The sequence below is a fragment of the Eumetopias jubatus genome, unplaced genomic scaffold, assembly GCF_037043125.1.
Source record: "Eumetopias jubatus isolate StellerSeaLion01/CBP00866 unplaced genomic scaffold, mEumJub1_p1.0 scaffold_1, whole genome shotgun sequence".
NCBI classification, from domain to species: Eukaryota; Metazoa; Chordata; class Mammalia; order Carnivora; family Otariidae; genus Eumetopias; species Eumetopias jubatus.
In genome coordinates this window covers 69,944,731-69,959,283 of record NW_028274807.1, presented here as the reverse complement: position 1 = coordinate 69,959,283, position 14,553 = coordinate 69,944,731, and the positions used below count along the sequence as shown (strand labels likewise).

Genomic DNA, 14,553 nt, shown 5'->3' with positions numbered 1-14,553 from the left:
TTAATTGAGAGAGAGAAAGAGAGAGAGAGCATGAGAGGGGGGAGGGTCAGAGGGAGAAGCAGACTCCCCACTGAGCAGGGAGCCCGGTGTGGGACTCGATCCCTGGACTCCAGGATCATGACCTGAGCTGAAGGCAGTCACTTAACCAGCTGAGCCACCCAGGCGCATATATGTTTTATGTAGTCTTCTGCACATACGAAGTTAGCATCATTGCTTTTATAACCAGAAAAAGAGTTTTAAGAATAATACATACCCATAATTTTTTAAACTGAAGGTTATTTCTTAAAGGCTTTTTAAATTTTTATTTATTTATTTATTAGAGAGAGAGAGAGCGCGCAAACACACAAGTAGAGCTAGGGCAGAGGGGGAAACTCTTCAAGCAGACTCCCCACTGAGCCTGGGCTGGATCTCACAGCCCATGAGATCATGACTTGAACCGAAACCAAGAGCTGGACACTTAACCAAGTGAGCCACCCAGGTGCCCCTAAAGGCTTTTTAAAATCACATTTCTTTGACTACGAAATTATTTCTTCCTTGAGGGAGTATGACAAGAAATATTTTTTATAAACCATTAGTACTTTGCAGTACCTTCTGTAATATGATCAATGACCTAAATGACTCTTTTATGAATTTGTAGCATGTAAAAAAATTACTCAGTTAACATAAGGAAGAAGCTACTTGTCTTCCCAGATTGAAATAAAAATACAACTTAAGTGAAAGAACTTATAAGAACCCTTAAACAAAACTGGTTTCGAAAATAGATTATACCTTAAATTTGCTAAGTATTAAAAAATTAAGGAGTACCCATTTATTGAAATGCATCTAAGCCTAGTGTGTATCTTGCTGTTATTTTTTTTCCCCTGTTTAATATGGGCATAAAAAAAATGATGGAAGCTATTTGTTTCATTTTTCTGGATTTTAAGTAATTTAAAATTTATTTGTGTGAGAGAGAGCACATGAGTGGGGAGTGGGAGGGGGGTAGAAGCCGACTCAGCAGACCCCCTCCCCCCCCCCCACCGCTGAGCTCGATCCCAGGACCTGACCTGAGCCAAAGGCAGATGCTTAACAGACTGAGTTTAAATCCTGTTTGTTTAAGAGATTAAGCATAATCCCTGCCTAAATTTAATTTGTTGCCTGGAGCTTTCATTTTGGAGGGTTACATTTAAATAAGGAGCAGTTTGCAATGAATTTAATTTCTTTCATTTCTTCAACTTTTTTTTAAGTTTATGTATTTATTTACGTAATCTCTACACCCAATGTGGGGCTAAAATTCATGACCCAGAGATCAAGAGTCACATGCTCCTCTGAGCCAGACAGACGCCCCTCATTTCTTCAACTTTTAAAATTATATTGGTAAAATTTAAATAGGAATTGATTAAAATAATTCTTGTTGCATTTAGTATGAAAGAAATTGTTTATAGTGTGATTCTATAGGAAATTTTTAGTCTTAAGTACTTGATGGTCTCTGTTAACCAGGGCTTTAACTTTTTCCTAATGAATACAATATGGGAAGGCATTTTGGCAAGATGGTGATCTGTTTCCCAACTTCAGTTACTAAGTGGTACTAAGTACCACTTCAGAGTGAAACCAATTCTGAGACTTGTAGGCTGGAGGGCCTAGAGGGAATATGTGAGTTTGGGAAGTATACTGTGATCCAAATGAAAACAAGAGGCAAAATCCTAATGGGGCAATTATCAAAATTTTTAAGTTCTCGGGAAGAACTGTGCCCCTGAGTGGAAGCTTACTTCCAGTGCACTGTAGAGATTGCTTCTGCTGTTTTGGTGTTAACTGCCTTTCAAGGGACTCAACCTTGGAGGATGAGGCAAGCCATGAATTGGCAAAGGAAAATTATTCATTTAAAGGAACACCAGCAGACAGAGACAGATGAACAAGGATTGCATCTACAACAAGTGATTTCAGTGAAATAGAACAGAAATAGAAACGGAAAGAGAGAGATGACAGATTTAACAGGCAAAACAAAATAAATTATCTTAGATTTTCAGGAGAAATAAAGAGACATGCTTCTAATCATGGTGTAAAAGAAAACAAAAAGCAGGGAGCATTTTATATATTAATTTGTGGAAAGGGTGATTATTGTTGAGACTCAAATTCCTGGTCTGGAACATTAAATAGAAGAGTATACCAAAATAGGGCAGTGGGAGAGGGGGAATATTTATTTATTTATTTTTTTATTTGAGAGAGAGAGAGCTATATATATAATACATCCATCGATAGATATATCCATATATATATGGAAGGAGAAAGAGCAAATGGAGGAGATACAACAACTAAAGATAGAATAGGCAAGCATTTCTCTGGTTTAGAGAAAGATTGAAAGAGCCTGTTGAGTTCAAGCCAGAGTGTTGAGGATGGTGGGGAGACAAAAATCATGCTGTTTACAAAGGAAAAATCACGTGCCAGACTACTCAATTTGACACTGGAAGCTAGACGGTAGTAAAATGACATCTACAGCTTCCTAAGAAAGGACCTGTGCCTATAGCTAGCCAAGTATTATCCACATGTTATGGTGAAAACAAGATACTTGTGGATATGCAGTAATACAGGTCCTCCACTTAGGGGAAAAGTTCTCAGGAAATGATTCTCACCAAATAATTACCAACAGAGACTTTAAGATAGGGCATAAGAAGAGGGAAAACAGTGGTAAGCAAATGAATCTCACAGTATATTTAACTAGATCTAAATGGATAATGATGGAGTGACTATTTCAGCACATTCCCTGATCTTCTGCATTTCCTGAAAGTTTGCAAAAGCTTCATTAGACACAGGTTCTGTTCCTCTGGCAAGACTATAAGTGATGTTCTGTTCTTCCAGAGGGAGGCCTACAGTTTCTGATTGTCTATTGTAAAGATAGCTGTTAATACTCAATTCTAGATCCATTAATTCATTGAGGGTTGCAAAATGGTGACATTCTATCATTTTTCATTTATAGCTAGAACACATACAGAGACGCTTCTTTTCATCTGTTTGGTTATTCAATGATACAGTTCATATAGGAAAGGCAAGTTAAATGTTTTCCCCTTACTTTATCAGTTTACAAGATAATGAATTGGTTCTCTATCATCTTTTGAGGGGGAAGGGGGAGATGTCATTATAAACTAGTATAATTCAGTATATGTGATACATATGAGTCCTTTGCAATTATCTTTATTGAAGCTAAGATTGTCTCATCTTTGGCCAGCGGGAGCAAAAATGGTTCCTGACTCCTTTTGACATGACCCTGATAATCTTTATCCGGAAAGAAAGGGGCAGTATAATGGGGCACCTAGGTGGCTTTAGTCGGTTAAGCATCTGCCTTCGGCTCAGGTCATGATCCTGGCGTCCTGGGATCGAGCTCTGTGTCGAGCACCCAGCTCAGCAGGGAGTCTGCCTCTCCTTCTTCCTCTGACCCTCTCACCTGCTCATGCTCTTGCTTGTTCTCTGTTTCTCTCAAATGAATAAATAAAAAATCTTTAAAAAGAAAGAAAGAAAGAAAAGAAAGAAAGGGGCAGGTTTTTGTTGTTGTTGGGTTTTTTTTTCTGTTGTTTTTTAGTTTTGCTTTGCTCTTTTAAAAACCTCAGAATGTTGTCTATGCTTTTGGGAAGGTGGATTTTAGGATCCATTTGTTTCCTAGGATATTTGATACTTAGTATGATCCTTGGTGTAATTGTAGGGAGATATGCCTTAAATTTTGTGTTACTTGCAAAAAATACTGGTTTTATTTTTTAAGTATATGTGAAGACTCAGAAAGAATCAGTATTTCCCAGCAAAAAGATGGAGAGGTATATGTTAAAATGGTTTTTTCAACTGATTAATAAATATTTGAATGTTTACTCTGGACCATTCTTCACGATGGGAACTCTTGGGAATTCAGACAATGATGAAACCTGCTTATTTACCTAACATTTTAATAAAATAAGTTCTAAGGATTGATCATAAACTTAATTTATTTTTTCTTTCAGATCTGTCACGAAATCGTCTCTCAGAAATTCCCATAGAAGCATGTCATTTTGTTTCTCTTGAGAATCTCAACTTATATCAAAATTGTATTCGGTATATACCAGAGGCAATTCTAAACCTACAGGCTCTGACATTCTTAAATATTAGGTAAGGATGTTGTTTCTTTTTTTTTTCTCTAATTTTTAGTTTTATGTGGTATTTTCAGTTCTCTCTTCCCTTTCACTAAAATTTACATTATCTGTTCATATCTGCAGTATCTGTACATGTTCTTAGGCTGAATTTTAGTATATGTGCTGCCGAAGCGAGCACTAGGCTGAATTAACAATATTTCCTATGTCCTTCTAGTTTCTCCCTTTGTCTTTAGCTTGGCAATAATTAACAAACTGTAAGGGTCATGAGCCTGATAGGCTTGCAGTAGTCTTGTAGCTATGATGCTCCAGTTACATTTTCAAGTAAGTTTTATCAGATGAAAATAGATCTGAAAGTACTTTCACTCTTGTGATTTTGTATTTTTGTATACTAAGTTCTGAATGTGTAAATGCATTTATTTAACTCCTTTCTATTTTTTCATATCTTGGAAGACTTCTTTTGCTATATTTTTCATTATAAAAGTTATAAATGTTCATTGGAGAAAATGAGCAAATGTAGAAAAGTATAAAGAAAATTCACCAAAATGTTATATCTGAGTTATAATTATAGGTGATGTTTTCCTTTTTCTCCAGGCTTTCAGTCAAATTTTTAAATGAGTTTTTCCCCTTGGCATGAAATACTCTTTGGAAATATTTTTATATGTATCTAAAAACTCGTTTTCCCTGTCAGATGTTTAGTTTGTTTTTTGCCATGATAAAAATAATACTGGCAGAGACTCTTGTATGTAAATGTTTATTTTTGTCTTTCCTTAAGGTAAATGTCTAGGAATAGAATTTTTTTTTTTTTAAGATTTTATTTATTTGAGAGAGAGAGAGCGACAGAGATAGAGAGAGAGAGCATAAGCGGGGAGGAGAGCTTGAAGAAGCAGTCTCGCTGCCTGGCAGGGAGCCCGATGTGGGGCTTGATCCCAGGATCCTGGGATCATGATCAGAGCCAAAGGCAGACGTTTAACCGACTGAGCCACCCAGGTGCCCTGGAATAGAATTATTATTGATTTAAAAAGTTTTAAAAGCTCATGATCTATATTAGTCAAATCAGCAAAAGGTCTTGGAAATGGGGCCAATTGACCCTAGAGATTAAAAGGTTAAATCTGTATAAGTAAAATTTTAACTTATTTTTATCCTAATGATAGATGCGTACTTTTAGTACTGATTTTGCATGTTTTTTGTATAAATAAAAGATTCCACACCTGTATTTCAGCTGATGTGACATATTTGAAATCACAGCCTGTCTGTCACTTGTTTTCCATAGAACCATATTTGGATTATTTATATACATTTGATTATAATGTATGTAATGATGAGGGAAGTAGATTACAACTACTTTTATGTTTATAACTCTCCTTTGGAAGACAAGGAGAGAGGATGAGAGTCATCTACCATATTTTTAAATCACTTTATACATAACATTAACTTTAATAAAATAATAATATGTTGTGTTTATATAGCACATCATTATTTGCAAAGGAGTTTTATGGTGCAGGGCCCTGTAGGATAGGTAGAGGAGGTATTAAAATCCTCCATTTACAGATGAGGAATCTGTAAAAAGCAGATAATGCTGTGCTTAAAACCACAAAGGTGATACGTCAGGAAATGGAGACTAGAATCCAAATCTAATACCCCATTTGTTCCTTTCAAGACTTAACATTTGTCCCTTTACTGAGTATAGAATAGGAAAGGTGGAAATTTTTTTCTTAAGTGGGGGGTTCTGACTCTTCTTTCTCTACTTACCCATTTAGTCGGAACCAACTGTCAACATTACCAGTGCACTTGTGTAATTTACCATTGAAAGTCTTAATTGCTAGTAATAACAAATTGGTGTCACTTCCAGAAGAAATTGGACATCTCAGACATTTAACAGAACTTGTAAGTTAATGTTTTACTTTTTTACTGTTCCCACATGTATGTATATCCATAGTCATACCATGCTCTGTTCTCTGGTAAAGACCCATTATTAAGGTGTGTTTTTTAGTTTTTTTCCAAGTATGAATAGTGAAGTTTTGCTGGTTGATCAATACTGAAGTGCGTCAGCACAGAGTTAAAGAACTGAAAGTACAAGTCTAATAGGCCTACATGGACTGGGAGGAATCATTAGAATTAAATTTTAACCAATATTCAGTGATTTCTATGTTATTAAACTTGTGAGCTATAAGTTAATAATGCATTTCAGTTTTTCAGGTTAAATCTTAATAGCATCAGTGTTCTGATTTTTGGTTAGCCCCTATAGGGGAATGGGCACTGCAAAGATCAGGCTTTTTTTTTTTTTTGCCGTACATGCTATCTCCAGCACCCCTCTCCCTCTCTAAAGTAAGCTATTCTTTACTGCCTTATGTTTTCTGAGAAGCATTACTTTCATTTCCTACTCCTTGTTACTCTTTAGTGCTTATGTTCTGGGCATAGGAATGGGACTTTTCCCATTTTATCACCACAGTAACATTATGAATTAGGTATTATAATTATCATCATATTGCAGCTGAGGAAAGTGGCACTTAGATAGGATAAGTAATTTGCCCAAGGTTCCATAACTGAAGTAGAATTTGAAACCAATCTACCTCAACTTCAGAGCCCATGTTTTATATTTCTGAAATGGTCAAATACAATTATATCCATTGAGATTTGGGAGGATAGTTTCTTGTAGGTTTATTAACAAAGGTAGACATCATAAACAAAAAATACACATATAATTTAACGACCACACATTAGCTCTCTTTTTTTTAGGTGGATTATGAAAATAAAAGGTCACATGTAAAAATACACAAATATATTAAATCTGGAGTCTAGATACTAAACTACTATTTATTTAGAGACAATTAGATCTAGGAAATAAAGTCCAAAATATATGTTTGTTGGCATTTCTTCAGAACTTGGGTTATTAACATGAACTAACAGTAAATTTTACTTGTGATTCAGATTCTGATATTCAAATCATTTAAACTTTCTGTTTCTGCTTATTGAATCATAAATACCTAAAAGATAGATACATCTTGCAGAAGGAGCTTTTAACTTTCTACAAAAGAGGTAAATTGATAACCCTCAGTCATACAAATAGTTTGTGTCGGAGTGAGAATTAATAATCCCAAAGCTCCTGATTCCCACTTGATGGAACATGTTCTCACAACATCCTATTGCTTTTATCCTTTATTTCCTTTTTTGTAAAGTCTATTTAAGTAGTTTCTACACCCAATGTGAGACTTGAACTAAAGACCCCAAGATCAAGAGTCACATGCTCCTCCAACTGAGCCAGCCAGGTGCCTCTATTTCTCTTCCTTTTTTTTTTTTCCCCTTAAAGATTTTATCCATTTGGGGCGCCTGGGTGGCTCAGTCATTTAGCGTCTGCCTTTGGCTCAGGTCATGATTCTGGGGTCCTGGGATCGAGCCCCGCGTCGGGCTCCCTGCTCTGCACGAAGCCTGCTTCTCCCTCTCCCACTCCCCCTGCTTGTGTTCCCTCTCTCGCTGTGTCTCTCTCTGTCAAATAAATAAATAAAATCTTTAAAATAAAAAAGATTTTATCCATTTATTAGAGAGAGCACGAGTAGGGGGAAGGGCAGAGGCAGAGGGACAAGCAGACTTCCCACTGAGCAGGGAGCCCCATGTGGGGCTCAATCCCAGGACCCTGAGATCATGACCTGAGCCGAAGGCAGACGCTTAACCGATTGAGCCACCCAGGCATCCCTTCTCTTCGTTTTTAAGTGAGAGTAAACTTTTGTCTTTCAAGATATACATTTTCCGAGAGAAATATTATAAATTACTATTACCTTCTAGCTCAAGCTCAATTTTCCCTATCCTTTCAACTTCTTTTCCTTTTAACTTTGATGCCCAGACCACTGGACTAAGAAGTATAGCTACTGATCTACTTCAGTCATTAATTGGTAGGAAAGGTAAAAATAATATTTTCTCTAAGAATATTATGGGAAAATGTAAAAATAATGTTTGAAGATTATTGAAGTTTATTGAAGATTATTGAAGTTTTTGGTAAGTGGTCTTTTCTAATAGTAAGTCTGTTACTATTGTCCTTTTACTCATATCCTAGAGGAGTTCTAAGTGTTAATGTGACATCTTGGAGCTTTTATTAACCTAGACAACTTCCTGCTGTTACACATGGATTTATACTTTTTTCTGGCTGGTCTCAGAATTATGGAATTCTGAATTTGTCAATCTTGGAATCTGTAGTTAGCCTCTTCTCAGAACTGGTGGAATCAAGCTGTTGACCAAGATACCAGAAGGCCTGCATAATACATGTACTGGTACCAGCTTGATCAGATGCCGAGAGAGCAGTATCTGTTTTTTCCATGGCCTATGAGTTATGTGTACTTTATTATTTTTTCCCTCACTTTCAGTTTGATAAAGAACTTTTCGAGTCATCTTTAATGCATTTTTTAATATTCTTGAGCAGGCGAGCTGGCATTTTGAAAATAGGATTTCCTTTCAATTAATTTTATCATTATAATTTTTATCATTGTTTTTTCTTCTAGTTTCATTAGAACACTTATAAAATAGATCAGTTTTTATACTTTTTTCTAATTTACCTTTTCACTAGAATTTTCATTTGATTTGATCCCAGGCTTTCTGCCCACATCTTGTCATTTAATTTTTGGTCTGCTCATAAAATTAGTGTAGATCCATATAAATTGTGTAAAATTAATCAGAAACCTGTAAGTTTTTGGAATTAAATGCTAGTAGAAACTATGGTATTATTCTTGGACATGGAATCATGATTTTTTTTTTTTTTACAGTTAAGACAGACCATAGGTATTATCTTACTGAACCTCATTTTACACATGGTTTAAAGTAGACAAATTTGTAATACTAGAACAATTCTTTACTTTGTATCTTTTTGAGATAGGATGTGAGCTGCAATGAAATTCAAACAATACCTTCCCAAATTGGTAATTTGGAGGCCTTGAGAGACCTTAATGTAAGAAGAAACCACTTAGTACGTTTGCCTGAAGGTAAGAAACTGAAATAATTGTTTCATTATTACTTGTTTCTTTATTTTGAAGATCTCTCAGACTGATAGGTACAAGACAAAAATGTATGAGAGTTACAGGCAATGTTTTGAGATACAGTGGTTCAGCTACTATATGTTGTTATCTGTTTCCTTGTGGATTTTAAAGTTAGATTCTTCAGTGAAAAACTCCAATAACGTATTAACCAGTGATTGTATTTTTAGATCTTGTCAGAATTAATTAATAACTCAAGGTAGGGTCTCTGGAAGTTTCAGTAAGTGTGAGTACTTGGGAGAAATAGATCATGTTTTGTTTTTTTTTTTTTTTAAATAGATCATGTTTTTGATGAGGAAATAGTTTAGTGTAATGAAAAACATTCCTACAATTTGCATTGACTTAAATGGACTTGACTTGAACTTACTTTATCTTTCCCTGGAAATGTTCAGATAGAGGCTAATTAATGGTTAGAGGTGATGTGTAGAATGAATAATGAATGGAGTGAGAGACTGCACTGGGAGGCTTGTTATCTTAGGCTCACTATAGGCTCTGGTATATGTATCTAAATCATAAAAATGATTAAGCAAATTAAGTATAATTTATCAACCCTTCAAAATATGAATTCATGAAAGAAGCTGTAAAAGAAATGAAAATGAGAACTTAGATCAGAATATATCTTTAATGTTATTATGGAAAATTTCATATATAAATGAGAGCAATGAATATCCAGCTATAGTAGTTATCAGTTCCTGGCAACTCCTGTGTCATCTGTACTCCCATCCACTTTCCCTTACCTCTGTCCTTTAGAAGGTATTTTCATGACCGTGATGCTCTAGGTTCTTCTATAAAACATGACTTATAATATATAGTAAATATTAAATTAACTAATGAAGCTTTTGCTTCACTGTGGAATCAAATGTTAACACCAGTATGATTTTTAATTCCAACACATACAAGTGTGACTGACATTTTGTATGTCAAAATGTCTCAATAAGTGACCTTTGAGTCCACTTTTATACACTTAGTGCAGTCAGACTAGCCAAAATCCTGCATAACTTTCCTTTCAGTCGTTTACCCAGTAACCTTTACACCTTTTACTTTTAGAGCCCTTCCTCATTTCTTCCTGGGTCTGCTTTCTACCCCCTCAGGAATGTGAATGAACGCCCCCAGCAGAACTGACCAAAATCATGGCACAGGCCCTATAACCCAAAAATTCTATCCAAGATTACCCTTCTACTCAGGACCTACCTACTGAGATTGATCTTTAAAGGCTTATTAATGTAGTAATATGGACTTAATATAAAATCAGTTAATGAAAACATTGGGATTTTAGTGAAAATGAAAATTCAGGGTTTTAGATGACAATTACAGTCTAATAATTTTATCATCTAATTGATTTCTCTATCAAATTTTAAAGTTGTGTTACCAAGAAAATGGTGAGTCACCCAAATAGTTTTAAATGGTTTTCTTTTTTTTTTTAAAGATTTTATTTATTTGAGAGAGAGAGAATGAGAGAGAGAGAAAGCACATGAGAGGGGGGGAGGGTCAGAGGGAGAAGCAGACTCCCCGCCGAGCAGGGAGCCCGATGCGGGACTCAATCCAGGGACTCCAGGATCATGACCTGAGCCGAAGGCAGTCGCTTAACCAACTGAGCCACCCAGGTGCCCTTAAATGGTTTTCTGTCAGCTTATCTTGTAATCTCAGCATATACAGCTAAACTGAGAGCTAAACTGGAGGAAAGCTTTATTCTGATAGCTACATAAGTTAGTGTGGAAGTTCGTATGGTCTCTAACATATTCCAATTTGGTAGATAAGTTAGTATGTCTGTTATTGCCATTTTGATTTTAAATTTTAATTGTTATAAAGTAATATATTGCTCAGAAAGTTGAGTAATATAAAAATATATATAGTATGAAGTAGTTTAAAAATATATCGTTCAGAAAGTCAAGTAGAAAAAGCTCAAAATCAATAATAGCATTCACCTGCCTCAACCATCTCCCCCCCCCAGTTATTTTTTTTTAAGATTTATTTATTCATTAGAGAGAGAGTGTGTGCGCACACATGCGCATGGGGGAAGGGAAGAGAGAGAGGGAATCTCAAGCAGACTCCCTCCCCCTGAGTGCGGAGGTGGCACGGGTCTCAATCTCATGACCATGAGATCATGACCTGAGCTGAAATCAAGGTTGGACCCTTAACCAACTAAGCCACCCAGGCACCCCTCCGCCTCCCCAGTTTTAATGTCTAGAAGCATCTGCCTTCTCCATCTTTAATTCTATTCACTGGCATTTGCTGACATACTTCTAAATGACATGCTTTAACAGCTTTGCTGGATTTACCAGTCTTGACACTTATGTCAACTTCCTGTTATGGTAGATGACTATTTATATATTAAATATTTTTAATTTTTAAGGTTTTATTTATTAGAGAGATTGAGCGCTCACAAAAGTAGGCAGGGTGGCAGGCAGAGGGAGAGGGAGAAGCAGGCTCCTTGCTGAGCAGAGAGCCCGATGCAGGGCTCAATCCCAGGACCCTGGGATCATGACCTGAGCCAAAGGCAGATAGATGCTTAACTTACTGAGCCACCCAGGTGACCTGGCAGATGACGATTTAACTTTCTTACACACTATCACGATCATACCTTTACTTCCCTCCTGCTATCTTCCTAGTGTAATTTTTTTTTTTAAAGATTTTATTTATTTGATAGAGAGAGACACAGAGAGAGAGGGAACACAAGCAGGAGGAGTGGGAGAGGGAGAAGCAGGCTTCCAACCGATCAGGGAGCCTGATGTGGGGCTCGAACCCAGGACCCTGGGATCATGACCTGAGCCAAAGGCAGACGCTTAACAACTGAGCCACCCAGGCACCCCTTTCCAGTGTAGTTTTATCACAACTTTTGATCCAAGTGTTATTGTTTATGTTATTACACCTATATAAATATTGTTCCCTGCCAATTCAGTTGATGTACTCTGATTTTATTTTTTTATACATCTTATTTTTGTTGTTGTTTTTGTCTTTTTTATTTGCTTAGTTTTTTATGTACATATGGCTAATTCCTCCCTCTTTTTCTAGCAGAGAGAGAAACCACATTCACATAATTTTTATTACACTATTATATTTGTTCTATTTTATTATTAGTTTTTGTTAATTTTATTTTATTTTATTAGTTGTTAATTTCTTACTGTGCCTAATTTATAAATTAAACTTTATCATATATATCCAGGTATGTACGTATAGGAAAAATCACAGTATATGTATATGGGTATGTATGTATAGGAAAAATCATAGAATATATAGGGTTTGGTACTCTCTGCAGTTTCTGCATCCCCTGGGGGTTTTGAAACATATCCCCCATGAATAAGAGGGAACTGACTACTCTACTGGCATTCAAGAGCTGGGGATGGGGTGGGGTTGGGTAGGAACATGCTGAGGTCTCGTCACTGTGTAGACTTCCTTTTAAATCCTCCATTTTCAACTGGCAACTCATCCTGACTTTCCATTGTGCCTAAGATTCCTGAATTCAAAGCCTTTGATTCGGTTTCACGAGAGAATAACTTATTGACCCCGGTGGTGATTGATTGGAGAGGGGTAGGACTGCATGAGGTTGGGGACTTAGGCATTTAACTTGTTCTTTTTACAGACTATCATCTAATCCTTTGGTTATGCCTGTGTTTCTGTGGTATCAGGCCTCCGGTTTCTGTAGTTCTGTGAGGGGTCAGACTGCTTGCTTTTCACTAGTATTCCCATCTGTAAGCAACTAGATTTCATTTTATAGTATCAGTTCATCTTTAAGAAAGGAGATAAATACATTAAATTCGCTATATTTAACTAGAAGCTCCTGTAAAAATGGTCTAGTTTTGAAATATCATTAATTGTGCATTTCCATTTTATCACCCTGCAGAGCTGGCAGAGCTGCCTTTGATACGGTTAGACTTCTCCTGCAATAAAATTACAACAATCCCTGTTTGTTATCGGAACCTCAGGCACCTACAGATGATCACCCTAGATAACAATCCACTACAGTCTCCTCCTGCACAGGTAAACTCCAGTGGATTTGAAGTATATTGGGAACTTTTTTGACAGAGCGTGAATATAAAAATTGAAGTTCTATAGATTTATCTTTTTGTTGGAAATGAAGTTCTTTTACAGTAAATTCACACACATATGCATTCTTTAGAAGCCCTGAATAAATGGGATGAAGGGCAGATAATATTTCCAGAAGTGCTTTTCCTTTCACTAAATTCTTACTTTTTGAGTTGAGGGGTTCTTCTCAAGGTTTTTCTAATACAATTTGAGTTAATTTCTTTCTAGTAAAACTTGAAAGTAGGCAATGTAAACACGAGAGACAAAAATACTTGGCTTTCAGCATTAAAGATTATCAGTGCATTTCTTCTGACCATCATTTTTGTACCTTTTTATTTAATAAAATCTTAAGTTCCTCATTTCGTCAGTTTGATCATTGGTTTATCAGTGACTGATATGAAACTATTTAATAATAAAGTAATTTTAAGGTAACTTTACATATAGATTCTAGCCATCCCATAATCTGAAAAATTCTACCAGCCTATATTTTTCTTTTTTTTTAATTTCACTTAATTTAATTTTTTTTATTATGTCAGTTAGCCAACATATAGTACATCATTAGTTTTTGATGCAGTGTTCAACGATTCATTAGTTGCATATAATACCTAGTGCTCATCACAACACATGCCAGCCCATATTTTTCACTGTAGCATTTGAACTCTACAGTTGATGATGGTCTTATTCAAGCCTCTTGATGGCAACTATAAAGCTTTATGAGTAAACTTCATAACTATAGAAGGATCTCATTATCTTAAAGAATTTATATTTTGACTTCTGTCAACAAAAATGTAACTTTAATGTTTAATCATTTCTTGCTTTTCTCTCTTACAGAAAGTAGGATTCAAAACATAATTGTGCATGATTGTTGGATTTCTAAAAGCAAAGTTGCCAGTGAAATCTGTGGGGAACAATGCTTTAAATCCCTGACTATGCCTAACTAATCAGTTTGATAAGTTTATTTGGTATTCTGTCAGTGTTTATAATCATAAATTATTTATTTTATATGTTACTGAAATTTATTCTTGACTAGAAAACAAAAATCTGTATTTATATCACTTAAACACATAAAATAACATGTTGTAATGAGTATTTGATTTTTAATATCACTGTATGTAGTTAATAGAAATGCCTTGCTTCTAATATATATATAATAAGTAAAAAGCTGATTGTGATTGCTAACAAGGGACACATATATTTCAAATGAGTAATAATTTGATTGCATTTATATGTTACTTTTTTAGATATGTATAAAAGGCAAAATCCACATATTTAAGTACCTGAACATACAGGCTTGTAAGATTGCTCCAGATCTGCCAGATTACGATAGGAGACCCTTGGGTTTTGGCTCCTGGTGAGTATATTTTATTTTTTTATTTAATATATTCCATCTCATAGGGTATCAAACTGGACCCTTAAATCTGTCT

General features: G+C 35.5%; 1 protein-coding gene across 3 annotated transcripts in view; it reads left to right on the top strand.

The window, feature by feature from the left end:
• The window catches only part of LRCH3 (leucine rich repeats and calponin homology domain containing 3), a 115,074-nt gene that overhangs the window by 44,451 nt on the left and 56,070 nt on the right, over positions 1-14,553 (top strand). For all 3 annotated transcript variants that reach the window (XM_028100919.2, XM_028100918.2, XM_028100920.2), the window contains exons 2-6: positions 3,960-4,104; positions 5,846-5,972; positions 8,950-9,055; positions 12,948-13,084; positions 14,371-14,480. In XM_028100919.2, the coding sequence (XP_027956720.1) occupies positions 3,960-4,104; positions 5,846-5,972; positions 8,950-9,055; positions 12,948-13,084; positions 14,371-14,480 (625 nt within the window). The remainder of the gene's footprint in view (positions 1-3,959; positions 4,105-5,845; positions 5,973-8,949; positions 9,056-12,947; positions 13,085-14,370; positions 14,481-14,553) is intronic.